The 23177-nt window shown below is 45.3% G+C and overlaps 1 protein-coding gene across 2 annotated transcripts in view; it reads right to left on the minus strand.

The window, feature by feature from the left end:
* klf8 (Kruppel like factor 8) overlaps positions 1–23177 on the minus strand; it is a 50675-nt gene that overhangs the window by 15256 nt on the left and 12242 nt on the right. For both annotated transcript variants that reach the window (XM_029518666.1, XM_029518665.1), the window contains exon 2: positions 10118–10522. In XM_029518666.1, the coding sequence (XP_029374526.1) occupies positions 10118–10522 (405 nt within the window). The remainder of the gene's footprint in view (positions 1–10117; positions 10523–23177) is intronic.

The raw sequence follows: 23177 nt of genomic DNA on the forward strand, positions 1-23177 counted from the left end.
GAAGGAGACTTGTTGAAAACCCGTCTGATTGTTTTCGTGGCAGCAACACCCCGTCCACTAATGACACGCAACCTCCTTGCTGAGCACAAAGAAGTTTCCAAAAGGATCTTGTGGGCATCCTCCGTATTAAAATGAACTCATTAAATCCATTTTTCTGGGCATAGCTGAGATCTTCAGCTGGGTTGTTTAGCGCTTCCCCGTGTTTCCTGAGCATGCTGCTCTGTAACTTTATGAAACTGTGCCTGAACTTGTTGCATCCAGCTGTGCGGATATACTGCACAGAAAGCGTAGGCAGAGAGAAGGAGTCTTGCAAAACAGTCAGACGAACCTCACGGCTCAAGAGCCTTCCTCAATGCCTCCAAATCGCTCGTGCGTCAACAGAAAGGTCTGCGAAAAACATCTCTTTAAAGTCACGCAAGTGTCACTGACAAAGTGCCGCCATCAGTTCCCCTTTGCTGCCTGAACAACAGGCTCAGAAAAACTACACCTTTAAGGGACTCGCAGAAGCCTTTGACTGCCTGACTAAAAGAAAATTTTATTTCACCGTTTTCAGCTATTTGTTTTTACTGAAAAGAATCCCTGCCGGCCAAACAGGGGAGGGACGGCAACTAGTCTGTTCATTTCAGTGGCAACAAAAAAAAGAAATCTATTTCAAAACCATCACTTTTAATAAATGGAAAACCACTAACATCTTAGCTCAGCCATCTCAGGAGCCAAACTTCCAACACCACTGATGCCTGTTTCTGACATCGTCTGCACCCGCAACACCTCGGCGAAACTCGGGAAACAGTCTGTTATTGTTGGATACAGGTGAATTTATTTCAGCAGGATGGAACATTTTCCTTACTTGGCTTTTTTAAGTTCCTAATTTTAAATCTGAACGGAGCAAATTTTCCTGTTAAGATGTAGATTTTGTTTTTTGTGTCAGACAGGAGGCAGGCTCGGTAGGACTCATACCCGAGTACGCCCCGGATAAATAAATATCTGTTTGGATGTTTCAAATTACTTTAAATTCTCTCTTCTACTCTATTTGAATAAATCTCATCTGCTGCAGGGAAAACTTCACACAACTTCAAACCAAAGTGGCCCAGGCTTGAGTCCTACTCATGATCCTTTGCTGCATGTGATTGCATCCTTCAGAATCTGTTTGCGTATCAGAAGAAGAGCAGTTTTACTGATTGTGTGGAATCTGCGAGCTCCTTTGGATGGCTACGACACATACAGTTGTAAACTGTAAATACTTGATTAATGACACTCATGTAGAAGCAGACTGTGCAAAGTGGGCTTCTTCATACTTGAGATTATAAGGTCACTGAATGAGGAGGCTCAATCGCTCATTCGCCGCTTTCAAACAAAAAGGGAAAAAAAAAGCATTAACAAAAACAAATGTTTCACGATGAGATTGTGTGTCTTGTCTGCAATTTAATCTTCTTATCATTTCACCCGCTTCTAGAAAACTGTTTGCCTTATCTGAAGTGTACACGAGCTGCATACATCTCCTGTTCTGCCCTCCAGTGCAGTCGTTTGGAGCAACAACACTTTTGCATTCTGACAGCTGATGGCAATCTCTCTCTCACACACACACACACACACACTTAGTGCTTCTGCAGGTTCCTCGCGGGTTAACATCCTCCGCATAATACCACTGAGCACTCGGACAGCTTGTGTGCAGCATTTCAGGTGAAATAAGGTCAGACGACAACAACAACAAACTAATCTAAGATGTCACTGCCGCCTGTTTCGTTGCCACAGTCTCATTACTTCATCGGGTGTCACCATTGTTTACGTCGCACAAATTCCTCTGTGTCATTCGGGATAACCAGGCCCTTCGTCTGCCGACATCTCCACAAACACACACACGCAGTCCATTTCCTGCGCACTTCTCCAGCTTGTCACGCTGTTTGGGAACAGATGCAGCACTTAGTTTTCATTTGAAGGTCTCCGACGTCACAAAGCCTCCAGTGACGCTGAAGCGAAGCTTGTTATGGACGCCAAAACTGAGAAGAGAGGGACTTTCTGAAGTGATTCAACCACCTGACAGGGCTGCAGATGAAGAGTCCTGCATGATCTTACAGCAGAAGTGACTCATTCATTCATATAATTCACATTCGGCAACATCATCTGTGATATCAGCATGAGACATCAGCCCGTCTCCTCAATGGACTGCAAGATGCCGAGCTTTAGCTCTGAAAAGAAGACATCATCTGCTTCCTGTCCCCAACAGAGCAGCTGTTTTTACTTCCTGGAAGCTCCACTTCGAAGGAAGTGGGCTGCCAACAATGACATCATCATCCTGCACCAGCAGAGGAAACTGCGCCGTCCAATATCTGCAATGCATTCACCTCTTTTCCCCACAGCATCTCACTCTCTCTCTTTCTCTCTAGCTCCCTCTCTGCATCCAAAAATTGTGAATGTGCTCCTGAATGGATTGAAAGCCCTGAACAGAAGCGCGCACACACACACACACACACACACACACAGTTTCGCGCACACAAGGAAATGCACACACTGACTAACACTCATGCTAGCAAAGCCCTCCTGGCAAAAGCACAGTAAATAGGCCTCTAACCTCTTATGTCTCACACACACCCTCTCTCTCTCTCTCTCTCTCACTAATACACACACACACACACACACACACACACACGTACTAATAGATTGCATGTACATGTGTGTAAGTGTTGTGGTCCATCTTTGTGCATGACTGCTCCTGTTTGCTGGAGGACAACTGACTTGTTTATGTGCATACATCAGTGACACACACACACACAAACACACACACACAGAGGACCTCATTGTGTGTTTGTGTGTGTCTTTGTGTGTATACATGTGTGTTTGTGAGAGAGGGAGAGAGAAAGTGAGAGAGAGAGAAAATGAGAGATTACAGGGCTATTCACTGTGCTGAGGTGGGGGGCAGGGGGAGCGAGAGAGGTAGAGAAACAGAGAGAGAGAGAGAGAATGTGGGAGGGGAGGGGGGGTCGGTTGGAAAGGTGGAGGAGGAAGAGGAGAAAGAAGAAGAAGAAGAGGAGGAGGAGGGGGAGGGAGGGGGGAGTCGGGCTACACAGTCTTTTCGACAACTCCCGCCAGAGCCGCGGTTGCCATGGTGACGGGGCGAGCGGAAGCAGAGCCTCCCTCGACATATCCTATTAGGGCAAGAGAGAGAGGGAGAGAGAGGCAGAGAGAGAGGGAGAGAGAGAGAACAACAGCAAGAAGAGATGAGATAGTGTGTGTGTGTGTGTGTGTGTGTGTGTGTGTGTGTGTGTGTGTGTGTGAGAATACAGGAAAAGCATCTCCTAACTTTTACTGAAAATCCATAACAAGGCCAAAGGTTGACCTTCGACCTCCTCCTGCCACCGAAAAACAAAAGCCATCTCTCTCTAACCAGCCGACCGGTTTCCATTTAGCCAACAACCAAAGACGACCGGCTGCTCTTGAGCAAGGCACGTCACAGCTCGGTGACCGGGTCCGTTACAGTCAGCAGAACAAACACTCCTCTGACGTTCGATCAGACGGCAGCAGAAAACATGAATGAAATGAAATCAACGGAATAAAGGTTTAGTCCAAATGATCTGCAGGTATTCTGAGATCTTAAAATGTAAAACATTCTGCAGCTTCTTAGTTTAATAGTTGCTGCTCGAGATACGTGAAAAACCTCAAAGCTTAATTCTGATGGCCGGACAAGTCATCACCTTACACTCCCTGGGACGTTTTACACAGCAAATAATCAATCTGTTACCCGACAAAGTCAAATATTCTGCCTTAAATCCCAGATATGTTGAAGACTCGTGTTAGAAGCGATAAGAAGGAACTTCAGTGAAAGAACTGTGACGTTCGGTACGATGTGAGGCGTTTAAGTGCCTGCAGGTTCCCAACGGAGCGAATGCCATGAGGATCTGCTTCCTGGAGACTTTATCTTTGGACAGGAAACTCCACTCCCCTCTGCTCGAGGCAGTCACAGAGGTGTGGTCAACACGCACACACACACACACACACACACACACACACACCCTCTGCCTAATGATGCCTTACGCAATACTACTCCACCCAGCCCCCACCCTTTACTAACCCAAACCACACCGTGCTACAACACAACACAAATGCACACACAAACACACACACTTTGGGCTCAACAACCCCCTCCCCCAGCCCTCCGCTGCCCTCACAGCCTCATGTCGACACACAGACATAAAACTACTTTTCACCTCAAATGTAAGATGCTTTCGGTGAGTTTGGATTTCATTTCCTGACAGCAAATTAAACTTTCTGTATCTGTTATTCCGTGAATGATCAGCTGAGACAGTCGGTAAGGAAATAAATCAGACATAATGTAAAAGTTCAACATATGAAGCATGTCAGTATTTAACAAGTCAGCAATCAAAGACCTGCATTTTCAACTCTTTTGGAAAGACTAGCAAAAACATATAATCACAAGAAAGGAGTGGACAGTCTAGAGTGTAAACAATTTCTATTTTAGTTGTCAAAGACTCACACCAAGAGGAAGGTACGTTTGTGTAGAGAATAGAAACACGCAAACCTAAATTTAGAGTGGCCCAAATACTGAACCTTGAGGAACTTCACAAAACATATTGGTGTCGTAGCAGTTTCTGGAGACAAAGAAGAAAGTGGAGGTTTTTAGCGTAAACATATACATAGAAGTTTGAATTTTTTTGATCAGCTGTCACATTTTATAGAGCCATCGGCAAATTGGCTTCCTCATACAACTGGTGTCAAGTCTGGGCAGGTCAGATCCAACTTTGTTGCTTTGATAAGAGGAGATGTGCTCAGGACAAAAAAAAAAAAAATCATAACGAAGCATCAGCTGAACTGCAGCACACCTGACATTATCTACAATCCTGTCAAACGCACAACCTTGACAGGACAGCGTTAGATGCTGAACACTGGGTTCACACCTCCGTCTCCCTCGTTGGCTACATGCCACTAAAAATAAGCAGAAACGCAACAAATCTCAACTTGCTTATGAATATGACACCGACAGTGTGAACCTGATCACCTCTCAGCAGCTTAGATTTATCTCAGCAAGGGAGATAAATTTGATTCATCAGCCTCCGCAAAGGTGACAAGAGGGTTAATTCTCCTGCTATAAACTTTTCAATTATCTCTCTATAGATTCTCGTTGAATGCTTCACTTTTATTTACGTCTTTAATTCCTCAATCTGAAACCACACACCCGATGTTAACCTTAATCCAAACAAGCCACCAACACCTCCGCTGGCTCCGTAAGGATGCTGCAGAAAGTGAATATCAGCTCTACGTTTGACTCAGCTATTGACTTCACCTTCGGTCTTCCCTCACAAACACACCACTCCCTGCTAACAGAGTCAGTCCTGCCAATCCCACATTCTTACATATCACATGCGCCGCCATGAACCGCAGCTCCCCGCCGGCCTTCTAGATAACTATAGTCTGGAGGAATCCTGCCACATTGTGTCGGCATATCAATTGTTGTTTCAGTCAGAGTAACGGGATGATAAATATCTTGCAGTGTTGCCATGCCTTCGCCCACCGCAGGTCCAACTCATACCCTGGTCAGTCTTTTTCTCTGAAGTTAAAACATTTTAAAAAAAGGCCATATATGTCGCTTTGACAGCTTCATGACTAACTTGTCGCGGCCGAAGTTGAAGAGTTGAACCCTCCGGCTTTTAGTTTGTTTTTGTTTCCAGGCACTCCAGGACTTGGACTTGACCCGGTGTGACCCTGGAAATGAAGGCAATGGAATATTTCCTGACAGAAATAGTTCCACGTTTTAATCATTTTACATTACATGAATGTCCAGGACTCCAGCGAAATACGAAGCCTAAATATCAGAGATTGTAATGTGCAACGTGCTCTGGGATAAATACAAAAGGGAGGGGGGGCTTTTCTTATGGAAACTCAAAAGGAGCAGATCAGTCTCATCTTTTAAAATAAAATGTGGGACAAAGATATTACAGAAAACACAGGACAGAAACAACATGGAGGATCAATTTACAGCAGTCATAATCCTGCAGCGCCGCCCGTCCTTATCTGAGAGTCCACACCTCCCCTGGTATCTCACCTCCATCCATCTGCACTCCTCCGTCACGTCTCCTCATTAATTCTTTTTCTCTCCACTTTTGTTGTTTTGGGGTTTTGTTTTTTTTTTTCCTCCTTCACACTTCCTGCAGCTTCCACTCTTCATACCTCACCCATCCAGATGACAACACCCTTCCCTCCCTTCCTCTGTTATCCAGGCCGGGTTAATGGTGCCTGTGACTCCGACAGGCCTCACCTTATCATTACCGTTCACACCCTTTATACTATAACCTCCTCCAGCTCCCAGTATAACGAGATACACCGACCTACCTGTCAGCTTAACGCCAAGGCGGGAAACATGCCTGTGCTTTTCGACCCGTGATCTCATCGCTTATGATTATTATGATAAGCACTTTCCTGATGAGGGCAGGAAACGCCAACCAGCCTTAACTTACATAACAATAAGAAAAAAATATAGAATTACAAAGAACAAAGTCACATCAACAAAAGAAAAAAATCCTAAACAACAACTGCATGTTTAGATCCGTTCCTCATGACCCCTTTGTGCTTTTCTAATTTTCCAATTAGCAGCAGAGTTTAGTTTTATGATATGTTATATGATATGTTATAATATGTTATTATTATTATCACCATTGTTCAAAATTTTTATTGGATTTAATTTAATCTATCGATGCAGGCAGTGAAACTAAAGGAAAAATGATCAGGTTGGTCAAACTTCCTGAGACACAATCTGGGAAAAAACTCCCTGGTTGTGTGCAGCTTTATTTATCAGCCAAAGCCTTCAGACTGAAATAGTCGGAACCCGAGTTGGAGGGGAATTCAAGTGACAAGTAAGGGCTTGGTCTCTGGAGGAGCCCCTTTTCTCCTCAAAAAGATTCACACAACCTCTTGTCAGGACGGCTTGGTGCTGCCGTGACCTCTGACCTCCTGAGGGTTTGTTTCACGGAGTCTGTTCTACTGATACGCTGCCTGAAAGTCAATCAGGATAAAAACAAACAAAAAGGTCAGCTTTGCTTAAAAAAAACGCAATTATCAGCGTACTGGACATCACATGAGAGCGAGCGAGTGTTTGTCCGTTCCTAAAGTGTGTTTTATGACTTTCTACAGCTTTTCAGGACGACCCGCTCCCCCTTTTCGTTTTCCTGACATCGTGTTGACAGAGCAAAGAGTCATCATGATCTTAATATATCCTGTCATCTTTATATATCCCCGAGGACCAGCCAAAGGTCACAAGTCTCTCTTTTTGTTTTTTGGTTTTTTTTTTTTCCCCTTCACATTCACACAGTTCAATTAATTCATTCACTGCTGTTGGAAACCCAGGGGGGGCCGAGAGCTTTGCTTAAAGGCTCTCCAGCAATGAGGTCTCTTTCACTTTTAATATCCACAGATTTCCCCACTGGCCTGGGAACTGCTGAACCTGCTGTTTAACTCCTATAGAATCAGCCCCTATATGTTAGCGTCGCGCTAACATTGAAGACAGAAACCAATCAATAAAAATGTACTCTGCTTCTCAAAGCGGAGAGTTTTCCCGCTTATAAACTTGGTATTTTTAGGATTTCTTCTAACTGATGGAGTGAACCATCTCGACAAAGACATCATTCAGATCTCTGGGAAACTGTTTTTATAGACTATTGATCAGTTAATTGAAAAGAAAAATATTGATAGAAAGCTTTTTCTTTCTCAAGTGTAAAAGTCAGAGTTAAATAGTTCTTCCTTCCTGAGAGACAAAAGCTGAACTGAGCAGGAAATGCTGGATTTTATGGCTCTGCTTTCTTTGGTGTAAGCAGTAAAAGAAGAAGAAGCAGATGAAGATGCAGGAGCAAAGAGGGATGAAAGAGTTGTGCTGCTAGAAACAGCCTCAAAAATGTCTCCGAGCTCCATCACGACCATCGTCTTCCTCACAAAATCACCACCGTGCTCGGCTCAGTCCTTCGTCTAGCCCTAACCCTCTATCTCCTCTCAGATCCACAGCTCATCCTCCGCTCTGTTTCCATCTCACTCCGTCCCGCCCTTTCCATCAGTCCTCTGCACCCGCTGACTTTGTTCACAGGAACCCTCCCGGACCGAAATCTAATTCACACCAAATCTGTGATAGTGAAGTGAAGCGATGACCAAAAACTGAAACGTAGTTGTCAACTCACTCACTAAGAGGACACAGCAGGAGAGAGTCCCTTAAAACCTCAAAGGCAGATGATAGAGTTCAGTTTTAGGGCTGATAGGAATTAAAAAGATGATCGAAGAGGTTGGTGTTGGCGTCCTGCTATTTCATCTGCGTGTCAACAGGTTTTATATTAAATTTGCTGAACAGACAAAGAGTGACACGATTTAATTTAAATGTAGCTGATCAAATTTGAGTGTGTTTTTAACAAAAACCGTAATAACAAAGAAACACCAGAGTTTCACACAGTCGACCTTTCCTTCACAATGAACCCGCACCAAGACCTGCGCCTGGCCTCGTACTGATTCAGAAGCTCAGAAGTACTCACGGAAATGTTTACGCTGAATGTGAGGATGTGAGGATCGTTTTTCTGCACAATTACAATTAATATCAAGTCTCTCAGAGATTTAAAGGAGCAGAAATTTATGATGCAGAGGCCGTTTGAGTGTGAGCTAATCCTGAAATAACTGATCTGTGCCATAAACTCAGAGCTAGAAAAGAAAAAGGCCCCCGAATAGCTCAGTCAATACATAAAATTTCACATCCGAGAATCACCCCCATAACACCAACCAATTAAAACTGCAGCATTTCTTCATAATTTGTGCATCTCTCCCTCTTTCTTCTCGTTTCCGTCCTGTTTATTTCACAACACAGCCCACATTGTATTCATTTGCTATTTGGTGCAGAGCAGGAACCAACAAGGCTTCGTCGTACAGCAGCGGCCCGGCTTCAGGTCCGATCTGTGGTCCTTTGATTCGTGTCATCCCGTCTCTCTCTCTCTCTCTCTCTCTCTTAACGTGCCTCTCACAATAAAAACAAACAAATGCCCCCCTAAACAGCGCCAGTTTCACATTAACAACAGCACCGCATGGCAAAAACCAAATCCAGATCCGGTCCAGTCCGATGCGGTTCTGCTCAGTCTCGTCAGATATCCGGTGAAAACTGTCCGGTGTTCCTGCTGGTGACCTTTCAGAGCAGTGAAATCCGGCCTCGCCGTTCTGTCAGCCGTTGTGCAGAGTTCTGGCACCTGATGAGACTCTAACTCACCAGTCTGTTACTCAAACCAACTTTCCTGGATTGTGTTACGTCGTCTCAGCAGCGCCTGAAACAACACACCCCCCTACACACACACACACACACACACACAGCAGCACGGCCCCTTGTTGTGTTCGATCTAAACAGCCACTTCAGCCCAGGTCAGATAAGGCGTCCGGGCCCATTCACACAGGTTTAATCCCAGTTCAGCGTGTCAGTTTCAAGCTGGCGAAACACAACAAAATCTGATGTTTAATCTCAATATCTACGCCTTATCTGGGCTTACTTTGCTGGTCCTGCTCATCATTCCTGCTCACGGTGACACCAGAACTTGGCGGTGAGATAATCAGGCAGGTCGTAAACAGTTTGTGGGAGATAATCCGTCTGTCCATACACAAGAAAAATACACAACTACAGCAAAGCAGAAGCAGGAAGGCGTCTGCAAACCGTTTTTGGATGTGTCAAACTGACAGTTTGGTGTTTGTTTTGTCTTTCCTCGTCTTTCCTGACCTCAGCCTGCGTGGTCATGTGACTGATGGAAACCGACGCTTTAAAACCTAAAGATCTAAACAAGCGATAAACCGTTTAACAGCTGACAGAAAACAGCGAAAGGAGAGTAAGATGAGCGATTTGTCACAGGGTCATGTGACCAATCAGCCAATGACACGTCGTCACCAAAGTCGACGCTGAAGAGCCTGAGATCTTTGTTCTAACTCATGATAAGGGGCGACACGCTCAGATTGTGTTGAAGTCTATGGAAAAATGATGTGATGCAATGCCATGCCTGACTGTAATCCCTCCGTCCGCCCATCAGCCCATAGAACCTCCACCCAATCCAATGATTCCTGATCAACCAATCCAACCCGGCCCCGCCCCCCGTCCCCTCCTCACCGTGCACTCCATCTCCTCTGGCTCTGGTTTGATCTGTACAGAGGGCATGTCTGCTTCACCCTCCTCCTCCTCTTCCTCCTCCTTCTCCTCCTCTTCTTCTTCCTCCTTCTTCTTTCCTTTCTCCCTCTTCTTCCTCACCGACTTTGTCGCCGCCTCTTCTCGCTCCTCCTCGCCTGACTCCTCCTCCTCCTCCTGCGGCGGCAGCTGAGGCCTGGTCACCGGCTCCTCCTCCTTTTCCTCCTCTTCCTGGACGACAGGGGGCGGAGGTGACGACGACACCTGCGCTGCTTGTTGTTGTTGCTGCTGTTGCTGCTGTCTCCGGGTCAGGGCGCTCTGCTTGGCCGGGCTCCTCTGCTTCTTCTGGGCGCCGCCAGCATTTTTCTTCTGCTTAGGAGTCGACTGGCACTGAAGAAGAGAAGAAGAAGAAGAGAGGATGACTACTTGGAAAGGAAGATGCAGAAGGGGGTGGGGGGAGGTGGAGGAGGGGTGTTGAGGAGGTGATAAGGGGAGGGAGAGAGAAGAAGGGGGGGAGGTGAGGTGAAATGGTCGAGGACAGAAGAAGAAGAAGGGGTGAGAGAATGATATGAATGCCAAAACTTCCAGGCTGGGGGAAGAAGGAAGTGGTGGGGGGGGTGAGAGGAAAGGAGGGAGGAAGTGAGGTAGTAAGACAGGTAGGAGAGGAAGTGAGACAGGAAATGGCACGCTAGAGTTAGGAAGTAAGAAGCATTACCTCTGCTCAAAAAAAAAAACAAAAAACAAAAAAACACCCTCTTAAAAAATTCTGCCAGAAGGAAGAAGGAGGTGAGGATGAGGAGGAAGGGGGAGGAGGAGGAGGGGAGGGGGGGCAGGAAGAACAAACACACACTTTTAGAAGAAAGACAGAAAACTGAAGAGACAGAGAAGGTGGACAGACAAAAGGCCTGATCCTGAAGCTGCCACTGAGGGAATGAGAGCGAAAGAGAAATAACAGAGAGAGCGAGCGAGCAGGGAGGAGTCACCGTGAACTGACCCCTCCCTCCCTTTCAGCGGCAGGCAGGCGGACACACCCTTCTCTGGAAGCCGAGCGAGAGACACAGAGAGAGAGAGAGAGAGAGAGAGAGAGGTGTGGGGAGTGCCAAGGCACAGGGACTCAACACACACCCATTCTCTTCTTCTCTGTCTCCATTTTCTCCTCCATGTCCACTTCCTGTCGCTCACATTCAACATTTCTACCACCCGGAGATTCTCTCTCACACACACACACACACACACACACACACACACACTAAACAGTCCAACAACTGATCAATATAAAAAAAGAACCTCAGCAGTAAACAAGTTTAAGTTTCGTCTGAAATGGAATCTGAATTCGTCTGAATTTTCTCAAAATTATTTTTCTAAAACTGACAAAATTAGAATATAAATGAAGGCGAAAACACATTTATACTGACTACAATAATACAAAAGTTTATCAGTTGTCCGAAAGCTCACTGACTGAACTATGAAGTTCCAAGTTGACACGTTCAAATATTTTGATTTAATGATCCGTTAACCGATAAAGTCAAGGAGACTTCCAGTTGTTGTTTTCACTTGTTTCCAGCAGAAGTCAAAATATTTCTCCTCAACATGGCATCACATGACCTCACACCTTTGCCTTATATTTTGTATTCATAGCTTTAACTTAATCAACCGAGAAGAAGAGTTTGTTGAATTTTAACAGTCGACTGCTGCATGAAAACAAATTGGTTTTTTAATATTGGAAGTAATAATGATCACATCTAATATAAAGCTAATGTGATTAATTAGCTGCTTTTCTGGAGCTTTGACCTTCACAGACTTTGGTGGCAAATAAAAGAATAACATAACAGAGATAACAGCTGGCAAGAGTATTTTTGGTATGAATGGAAATAAAACGGTGCTTGTTCCCGTTTTCAGAAGTTCAGTGATTAATATACTTCTGAGGATATATTACAAAATATATTATTCAGGCTTTATCTGTGTAATTTAAAAATCAAACAGCGACAAGTTGCTCATTTTCTGTCTTTCTCTTGAGCTCTGAGCTGACGGTCGTTCCGTTACACCATATCAGCGGCGTTTGTGTTTATTATTTTCTTCTTGTTTGTTTTTGCTTGTCCACTGTGACTGTGCGTTTCTGACCTGGTGGCCTGACATGTGACCCGCCATTTGTGGATTCTACAGCGAGGTGGGGCTTTGGCCAATCAGACTGGGTGTGGCTGCAAGCACCACCCCTTCGCCACACACACACACACACACACACACACACACAGGAATCTCAGTCCCATTGTGAGGGGACAGAGCCCCCTCTGTGCGTCTAAACAAAGGTAAAGGCAGCTTGAGGCCACACCTCACACACACACACACACACACACACACACACACACACACACACACACACAACCACCCCCAAAAGTGGCAACTCACACAAACCAACAACTTTACATGGATTAGTTTACTAACGTTTAACAACCAGACAGAGTGTGTGGCATGTTTCCTTATCTGAGACCTGGATCGGATTGTTTCTGTAAACAATATGCACATTTTGATTTTTTAGGATTTTGTCTCTTCATTTAGCTAAATTGGCAAATTTCTTCTTTCTTCAGGTTTAGTCAGAGAAATTAAATAGTGGCAGTGATGGTAATTATAAACTACAGATTTCTGCACATTATTATATAAACCACAGTGTAAACACACATTTCTGATTTTTTATGCATCTATCTATTTATCTTGCTTTATCTTATATAGTTACGCAGATTATACCTGTAAACATAAAGAATTCTGATGGTGCGCTACAGCGAAGTGATGCTCAGGGAAAAGCAGACACTGAAGTGGATCAAGTTCTCCAGATAAAGTAGTGCCTGCGGTGCGTGGCAGTTTATTGCAGCCTATTGTTCAGCTGGCTGTTGTTTTTCAGGCTTCATTGTTGGTTGTTCTTTGAGATGCATTTGGTATCTGAAGGTAGCCTGCTTCCTTTGGGCCGACACTGAGCTACAGCCTCTGTCGCCTAAGAGCTTTCAATTTGCACCAACAGAGAGAAACTGTTCAGTAAAGTGACAGACAGGTTGAATTTTGGAGCCAGACAAGTCACGTTCTCTGTCAAGAAGGAAAAACCTTTGATGAAGTTTACTCTCCTGTGCAATTCTGAGAAAGAAAACTACCTTGGACCAGAACCAGTGAGGAACAAAAACCACAGCCAGGACAACATGTGGCAGGATAATGAGAGGAACGGCCACAAAAACTGGTCCATGCCCAGACTCAGCTGTACGTCAGCATCTACAGGAGAAGGGACGCTCGAAGGGACGAGCACTTTGAGAGCAGGTGACACACTTCTGAAACCTAAAACGTTCAGTTGCTTTGGACCGAAGCACTAAAGATGAACAACAAACATGAGAGCCAACACATGTGGTGATCAGTGCAGAAGACACAGGAAGTGATGCAAACAACTTCCTGTGACATTTTTTTTGCTCCTGTTGGTCAAAAGGTGGAAACTAAGCAGGTGCTTTCACTCGCCCTGACTCACATTAGAGGAGGACAGCAGAGGGATCCTTGTGTCTCTGCAGCCAGACGGGACACAGAGTTTGTCTTTTAGCCGCGTTGTTTACATTTTTAGGTAAGTGACGGATGATCTGCAGGAGGGGGGATTTATTTTAGTCTGTTGGGAGGGAGCTGGAGGCTGCAGACGGCACAGCTGAGGGCCCAAAAGTCCACCAGCAGCTTCGTATCAAACACATTAAAACATATGTGATTCAACTAGTTACCCAACAAAGTTAGTCTACACAACAGTAACACACAAACCTCTGTCCCCCGGTCCCACTGGGCATCACTGCTGACCTTTCCAGGGACCCAATTTAGCAAAATCTGCTGGAAAGGTACAGCAACCAGACCTGGATCCGACAAGATTTGTATTCAGTTCATTGGCGTGTTTGTTTTAAGTTAATCTGGAGCTCCAGCTGGGTGGAGCTCAACGCTCTGGGACAGTTCAGGCAGCAACACGTCGACCAGCGAATCAAAACAACACACGCACAACAAATTGAAATCTGAAATGCTCTGGACTTTGATGGAGTCGTGCTTCATTTAAAAACCACACCCGTTCTGCCAGGTCCAGCAGAATGAAGCAAACACTGGAAATCTTTAACAAATCCAGCTTGATCCACATCAAGAGGAAAGAGTTCAGTGCACAAGCAAGGAGACTGCATGAGTGTGCATGCGCATGTCATGTGTGTAAATGAGGAGTGACAACAGTTTGTGTGTGTGTGTGTGTGTGTGTTCCGCCAGAGGAGGGGTCCCACTGTGGAGTTCCAGGAATTAAAAAGGGTGGGGTGGGTGTGACTCCGTCAGCCTCTGACCCCACCACAGGAAGTCGGGGTGGGGGAAAAGAGGGACAAGGGAGAGAGCGAGAGAGAGAGAGAGAGAGGGAGAGGGGGGGCGAGCGAGAGAGAGACAGAGAGGGAGAGACTGAGAGAAAGAGGAAAGAGAAAGAGGAGAGAGAGAGAGAGAGAGAGAGAGAGACAGAGAGAGAGAGGGAGGGGGAGAGAGAGAGAGAGGAGGGAGGGAGACAGAGGGGGAGCGAGCGAGAGAGAGACAGAGAGGGAGAGAGAGGGGGGGGGGGGAGCGAGCGAGAGAGAGACAGAGAGGGAGAGACTGAGAGAAAGAGGAAAGAGAAAGAGGAGAGAGAGAGAGACAGAGGGAGCGAGAGACAGAGAGAGAGAGGGAGCGAGTGAGAGAGAGAGAGAGAGAGAGAGAGAGGGAGAGAAAGAGAGAGAGGGAGCAAGTGAGAGAGAGAGAGAGAGAGAGGGAGAGAAAGAGAGAGAGAGATGGACAGATTGTCTCTGGAGAACATCAGAGTCAAGGTGGACTCACTTCTGGTCAGTAATCAATAACTCCACCAGATTTAATGAGACGAGCTTTTCACAGCTTTTCTTTCTTTATGTCCTCATTAATAAAACATCTGATCATTTGGACTGTTGTGGTTCTGTTTTTGTTTATTTTTTAATGTCATCCGTCAAAATCAAGAAAAACCAAGAAATCCCTCAACGGAGCTGATAATCAATACTTAGTGACCTAAAAGTGACAGCCAACTCGCTGATGGAAGTCGTGTTTGTAGTGGACTGCAGGCCTGAAACGGGCCAATCTGAGCGTGTTTTGGGTCTATTTTTATCTGCTGAGGGCTGACTGAGCGTGAACTGTACGCTCTGCTTCGTCCTCATACGGTCCCACACATTCACACCCGCTCACAACAACCGGTCTGTCAGCGGCGAGCTGCAGGGAGACGAGGAGGACAGTCATGTGGCGCCGATTCTCCGGGGAGGAGGAGGAGGGAGTCCCGGTCCGGGATTCAGAGCACTCCTCCTCACATCCTGTCACTCCCTCAGTGGAGGAAAGGATGACGACATTAAACGGAGAGACGCGTTCAGATCGTCCACTCAGAAGGGACGTGAGAATATTTGGGGTTTTGTCAAAGGAGGACAAACACAGACCTGACCTGACGGGTGCTGGATGGACCCGCTGCAAAAAGTGACAACTTCACACATTTGTTTTTCTTTTGCGTTCCAACAGACAGAAGTGAGCTGGTCGAATTGGACTGTCAGCCATTTTGGTTCTACAGAAACCAGAAGAAACCATGTTTAGAGTTGAAGGTGGATCTGCCAGCGAAATCATTAGATAAAGTAAAAGTTTAATTGGTTCAGCTTTCATCCACTTTTATCTCCCCGTCTTCGGTTTCATCACATTTCCCCTCAAAACAAAAAAAAAAAAAACTCAACTCTCCAAAAATATTCAGGAAATGTTCAAATCTGTCAACATAAAATAAAGTTCTGACACGGAGCTAAAAGCAACGCACCAAATGAAACGCTGTGTTGACTGGACGGACATGTCTTCAGGCTGAGCTGCATCACGAGTGCCAGATCAGAAATGATCAGAGTTTTAAAAAGTCCCTTCAGATCCTGGCAGGTTAATTAATCGTCAGTGAGCGTTGAAACAGAATCCCCTGCATTGTATTGGAAGTCGCATCAGGACATCGCTGTGTGTTCAGATTGAGCATTTAAGGTTTAAAATGCTGAAGACATCTTGCGTCGGGGTGTAATCACCAAAGTTTAGCTCCTAATTGGACTGGAATTGACAGTCGGAGACCATAACGAAGCCTCTCGGTGAGTTTTGTGTCTTAGATAAATGTTAACCAACAGTTTGTTGCTAAAGAGGAGCAGGAATGACAGAAAATGAAGCGATTTGTTTCGTGTTACTGCCAGAAAGCCGTGACTATAAGAGAGTGGGAAAAGTGACGGCTTTAACTTCAACAGGAGAGACAGGCCGCCCGTTTTTAAACACGACATTCAAGGACAATAAAAATTTATCCTGAAATTAAGCCTTTTTAAAATCTGCGATTCTGCGTGATGTGTGTGATGGTAAAAACTCTGGATGGGCTTATTTTTTACAGTGTGTGAGAGAGAGAGGGTGGGACAGAGAGACTATCTGGGTCAGCGCTCTCCTCCCTGTCACTGCTCCACTGCCTCCCTCCAAAGCCCCCAGTCCTGTGTGTGTGTGTGTGTGTGTGTGTGTGTGTTTTGGATGGGGGTGGGGGATTGCCCCAGTCAGCCGCACTCTGCTCATGCCCTGAAAGGGTTTATACGCACACACATTCATGTTTCATGTCGGGTTATGCCCACACTCATGAACGCACATGCAGTGATTTCTCCCAAGCTGCCCCCCCCCCCCCCCCCCCAAAAAAAAAAAAAAAAACTCAAAGATATACACACACAGAAACAGACGCACAACATTCAGCCCCTCTCATCAGAAGTGCAGATGAACATCATTTGGCTCCAGATCTCTCTGTTTTTCTGCCTCGATTGGATTCAGAGTTTCCTTTTCCAATGTGATTACCCAACTCTGCTGCAGCCCGTCGTTGGATGTAAGTGAAGAGGAAGAGAAACAACCAAACTACGGTATGAGGAGGCGCCCCGTAATGGCCGCCTCCTCATACCGCTGTGGGTTCATTCGCAGTTCACAGCGCCATCTAACACACCCTCCCCCGCCCCCTCGACGTACTGCCGGTATCACAGAGAAATAAAAAAGTTAACTGCCAGTGCAGGAGAACCTCCATCTACATAAATGTTGTGATCTCTTCGGACGAGTTTCAGCCGAGCATGTGAAGGGAGGCGGTGCAGGAGAATCAGGCTGATCAATAATGGGCGCATAAAAAGGTCTCCAGGTCTCCACTCAGACCAAACCGAGCTCCATGAGAGGGCTCCATGAGAGGCAGAGAGCTCAAGGACGTCCTGATGTGTTCATCTGTAGCTAACTGCAGTGTGTGTGATGCTCAGGATCAGCCGTCGTCGATAAAGACCTTCGTTTTTACCGTCTCTGAGTTGTTCACATGATAACGACACAGAAGTTCGGCCCCATGACTAATTTCTCACATCCACACGACGGACCAATCTGTGTGGCCAGACTGATCTTTCCATCCAGTTTTGTGAATGGTAACATCCATATTATTTATAGGCAGCTTTCAGGACCTTCAAGCACTTTACAGCATTCACAAACATCAACAAGAGAAATATCCGATATCCATCGATCGATCAATACTAATCATTGGAAACTCTAACTCGCCCCAAAAACAATCTCTCTTGGCTGCTGATGAAGCTGAAGTTGTTTCCACGGAGCTCAGACGGTAAAACCAACCCCTGTATCGTCCCTGCAGTTGCCATGGTCACTGAAAAAGTGAAACCATCATCAGCAGGTATCCGCAAACACGCGAGGCCGCCGTCTGTCTGTCTGACAGTGAGGAGCTGAGGAGCTGCAGGAAGCAGGAAACGATGCGGGTATGACCTCACTTCCTGCGTGTCTGATTGGTTAATAGTGGGCAGAGGGAGAAAAGGTAGGAAGGCCGGCCCAACGACATTTGAGTCTGGGTGAGGTCAGCAGGGTCAGTTCCCCATCGGTCCAAACATCAGACAAGTCTTGTAATTGGAGTCCACAACACACACACACACACACACACACACACCACGCCCCTGCCCATATGGCCTCAGCCATGAGAAGCAAGAGGACCCTCTCTGAAGGAAAACAGTGGAAAACTTCAAGTCATTGTGTGTTTGTGTGTGTGTGTGTGTGTTGAGCCATAGAGATTTTTAGTTTCACACACACACAGAAAAATTCCCAGACGAACACATCCCTCCGTTTCCGCAGCCTTTGTGTCTCGTTTCTCCTTCTCTTGACCTGCCATACTTCTGCGTGTGTGTGTGTGGGTGTGTGTGTGTGTGTGTGGGTGTGTGTGTGTGTGTGTGTGTGTGTGTGTGTGTGTGTGTGTGTGTGTGTGTGTGTGTGTGGGTGTGTGTGTGTGTGTGTGTGTGTGTGTGTGTGTGTGTGTGTGTGTGTGTGTGTGTGTTTGTGTGTGTGCCAGGGCTTGGTTAATGACTGACAGAGATGAGACAGGGAGTTGGCTCTTGGCGTTGGGTGTTAAAGGGCCAAACCACTAAAAACCAGTTTTGGTGAAAGAACATCAACGACAACTGCAATAAACAGCAACATTTGTGACTCTGAGCGTCCACTTTTAGCATCATCTTCAAAATCCTGAGAAAAAAAAATACTTTGACGGGCAGCTGTCTGAATTCCTACGTTTGACGGTTTGCTTGTTTGTTTTTTTGGAAAATCACGAACAGACTGAGCAGCAGAGAACGAGACAGTCCTGCTGAAATAGTCAGGATCGTATTTTCAACACTCTATTTTGCTATCATCGTATTTAAGACGTGCTGTGGCCTCGCTTTGGGTTGTGCTCCGTGGAGACACCGTCGTGCTTTGAGTTAAATGTTAACATCAGTTTGTGTAATGTGCTCACAATGACACAATATTCTGCAGGTGTAACGTTCACCCTGACACTTTGACACGATCGCAAACCAGCTGAACTCTGCAGGTATTTGGTTATGAAATAAAAAGTTCTGTGATAAGATGAAAACTTCAGGGATCTGCTGTGTTATTAAAATTCATCCTGCAGGCAGCAGACGCCGTGGCGCTCCAAGCATCACGGCTGCTTGGGCTGCAAGACTCATTTCATCCACGACCAAAAAACGCAAAGAGTCATGGGACTGATCCGAGTCGTCAACGGATCAGATTCTGAGTGAAACAACAACAATGGAGGCGGAGCTACACCTGATGATGATGATGATGATGATTTGTGTGAGCGCTCAGGAAGAGGAAGAGGAAAAGGAGCTGAAGGAAACAGAGAAACTTCCCTCACACGGCTGTATCTCTAACGTGTCCTGCCTTCCTCTTCCTCCTCTTCCTCTCACCTTCACATGGAAGGAAAAGTAACGAACAGCTGGAGCGAACAAAGGAGAAGAGAGCCGATCTTAAACACACAAACACACAAACTTATCTTACGACCCCTCCCCCTCAGCTAATAAGAGGCATTTGGTTCTTAAAGGGCCAGGCGATGCCAAAGAGTGAAAGGTGGGGGGGGGGGTCACGGTCTCTGTGTCTCTGCAGATCAATAATCCATTAATTCGTCGGTTTTATTAACTGTCTGAGAAAACGACCTCTAAAATCTGAGGCAGTGTCTTCGACTACTTAACCCGAAATTATTCAGTTCACCGTCACACAAGACCAAGAAAAGGAGGAGCGCCTAATTAATTTCCTGGTCGTGAACCAATTCATTAATTAAATCAAAGTAAAAACATTTAAAAGAGAAGAGATGTGATGGGAAATAAAAAGAGACAGAAAAGTAAACGTGACTAAAAATAAAAAAATCATCCATTTTTAGGAAAAAAGACAGCGTCCAAATATGAAGCACGCTCCCCGGGCTCAGAGGAGAGAAAAACAGGCGTCACAGCAGGAAACCTGGAAACACTTTTATTATATTTAAGTAAAATAAAGAAGACGGTCTCGTGAGGATGGACAGACGGTCACCGTAATGAGACGCTGGCACCGTTTGGTTTGTGGTGCGAGTGAAAAGGGCGAATATGGCGTCAGGACTGAGCATGAAAACCAAGCAAAACCAACCTCTCTGCAAAAACAGCCATCTGTCAAAACCCTGCACAGAAAAAAAAAGACAGATCCCTAAAAGCAGAACTGTCGACGGGTTCTGCGGTTGAACTCTGTGTTATAGTGTCAGTTTGCAGTAAGTCAAAGTTGAAGAAGGAACTACATAAAAACCACCAAACGAGCTACAGATGTCGAGTCGCGTCTGTTTTATAATTTACACTGAATGGAGATGGAGAGTCCGGGGCCAATTACCTCCGATGAAATTTACTGAAATTTGGTTTTGTTGGGATCGACCAAAAGTTGTTGTTTTTTTTTTGTTTGTTTTTTAATCCAACAAATATTTCCCCGATAAATTTAGATAAATGTACGTTCTCTCTCTAACCTCAGGCCGCCTCCAAAGAAAGTCAGAACAACAGCTGAGACGAGTCAACGTTGACCAACCAGAGGTGTTTACTGGCCACGGGGTCAAAGGTCACCGCTGCTGAGCAGTATCTTCTCTCATGTAAACAAGAGAGTAGAAACTGGGCAGATGGAGTCGGAGATTACAGGAAGTTCAAATGTTTAACTTTAACTAATGTTTAATTGGCTTTATTGTTGTGTACATTAACACTAACGAAATGCCTTTCACTTCCTTCAATACAAAAACTAAAAATAAGAAATAAATAACCAGAAGGGCAGCGAGAGTGTCGCCATGAGCCGACGCCATCTTGTTTTACAGGAAGTTTCATTTTTCTGTATTAAATGTCCATATAAAGATATTTAAAGGTAAATGTGTTGGTATGAGAGATATCCTAATAAACTGGTGAATATGCTTTTATGTGTATTATACATAGTTTTTTGACTTTTTGTCCGAAAATTGTTCAAATTTGGAGTCCAAATTTAAAAAAATATTTGGATGTTTGTTAAATAATGTCCATTTTATGTTTTAAAATTTAAGATGTGAATCATTTTTTTTATTCCTTCTGCTCCTCAAACAGCACCAATATTTGGTTTAAATATTTTCCCGTTTTAAGAAATTGTATTAATAAATCCATCCATCCATCTACTTACATGTTGTTTATAAATTTTATTTACATTTTGAGTTCAGGTATCAAATCAAAACTTTTCTCCTCTTCTGATGCTGAAACTCATGAAATCAAATCAGACGAAAAAAATTTGCTAAAAAGATGCTGGCGGAGTTGATCTTTCTCAGCAGGTTCATTAAACGGATTTCATCTGATGTTTATATTAAAAAACAAACTGATGATTGGATATTTAAATAAATGTTGTTTGGTCCCAGTGAGACCTCCCAGATGTTCCTGTGACGCCCCTCACTGCTCCCATGAGGCCATGCTGGATTTGGTTCTGTTGCCGTTCAGGCCCAGGTTATTTGGCCTCCTCTGTAGCACCGTTCGTTGACTCGTGTTGCTGCTGATTGGCTCTTTTATGGCCGACAGATGCTGCGAACTGGCGACCGGCCAGCTATGACCCATCTTTGTTTAGAGCTGCAGCTTCAACGCTGCCGAGTTTAAGTCAGTTTTGTTGGAAAAACAAAAGCTAAAAACGCAGACGTGTGATCTTTTCTTGCATTTCTTTTGGATGTTGGTTCTGAGAAACACACAGACATACAGTGTGTGTGTGTGTGTGTATGTGTGTGTGTGCACGCTGAGAAGAACTGGGTGTGTCTCCATCTGGCTGGCACAGAGAGAGAACAAGTGGAAGAGAGACCTAGAAAGAGCGCAGGCGAGAGAGGCTGCCTGGCTGTTATCACGCCACACCCTGTTGACGCAAAGTCGGCCACCACTTCCCTACACACCCTCCTCTCTCTCTCTCTCTCTCTCCGCACACACAAACACAAAAAGTTAGTGTGCTGCATGCTACGCTAAATACATACTAGCTCTGCTCGCATTACGTGCGCGAAGTCACACACTCGTGCCCAAACCACAAAGCTGCGGTCAGAGCACTTTTCTAAAGCTCACACTGAATTCAAAGTACTTACAGTCCAGAGCTAACCTCAAGCATGAGTGAGTGTGTTTAGATACACACCAGCACAAAGACTCAAATTGACCGGGATTTACTTTGCATAACGATTTTAACACAACTCCAGCCCCATCAGACGGCCAGAGAGGAAATTGGTGCATATAAATTACGATTCCTGTCACAAAATAAAGGTTCGGATGATACGGCTGCTTTTACTGTCAACAAGATGCAAATGCACGCAAACCACCAGGACCCACAGTGCAGTTTGAAATTGGTCCAATCAGTTTTTCAGCAACATAGAATCAGCATCATAGCAGGTCAAAGGCCACCAGTACAGGCTTGTGCTTGTAAAGAGCAGACATGAAGAAGTCTGGCTGGATAAGCCAGAACTTTGTTAGAAAAAATTAGAAATGTTTACTCTTGGCTGACAGAAAATAAAAGCATGTTGAAGATAACTTGATCCTGAACTTCATCAGGCCACTTTCACCTCGTCGCACCAGCAGCAGCCAATTCAGCGTCAACATTTGTTGTGCTTTGCATCTCCATTGTGTGTCCTTTTGTGAAAAACAAACAAACAAACAAACAAAACAAAAACCACATACAGGACATTTGACTGAATCACTTCACGGCCTTATCAGCTGATGCACTGATAAGAATCAACGAGCAGCACTTTGACCTGTCGCTCCATCAGGCTGCAGGACTCGTCACGCTGCAGAAGTGACACAAATGAACCGAAAATGACAAAAACCATCTGTGAAAATAGTTTCAGACCAGCCCAGCAGGTGCAGCACAGCTGGCGTCCGCGGACTAACAGCGTCTTCCTGCATGAAATTTCCTACACTGATGCATTTCTGTTTTAGAACACCGTCATCAACTTGGCTTCATTTCTGCTGCTCCGGGATCGGGATGATGTGAACTACGCCGGCCCGGAGATTTGTTTACACAGTCAGACTGGATCGCTCATATGACCGTGTGATGAAAATATAAGATGGCGTGTTATTTGACAGGAATATCATACAGATACAGAAGTGTCTCTCTCGCCCGCCCATCTGAGACTCAGGTGGAGGCATGTAGGAGGCCTGCCTGGCAGATATCCTGGAGTGGAAGTGAAGGCAGCATCTGAGGCTCAACT

Source organism: Echeneis naucrates, chromosome 14 (genome assembly GCF_900963305.1).
Source record: "Echeneis naucrates chromosome 14, fEcheNa1.1, whole genome shotgun sequence".
In the NCBI taxonomy this organism is placed as follows: Eukaryota; Metazoa; Chordata; class Actinopteri; order Carangiformes; family Echeneidae; genus Echeneis; species Echeneis naucrates.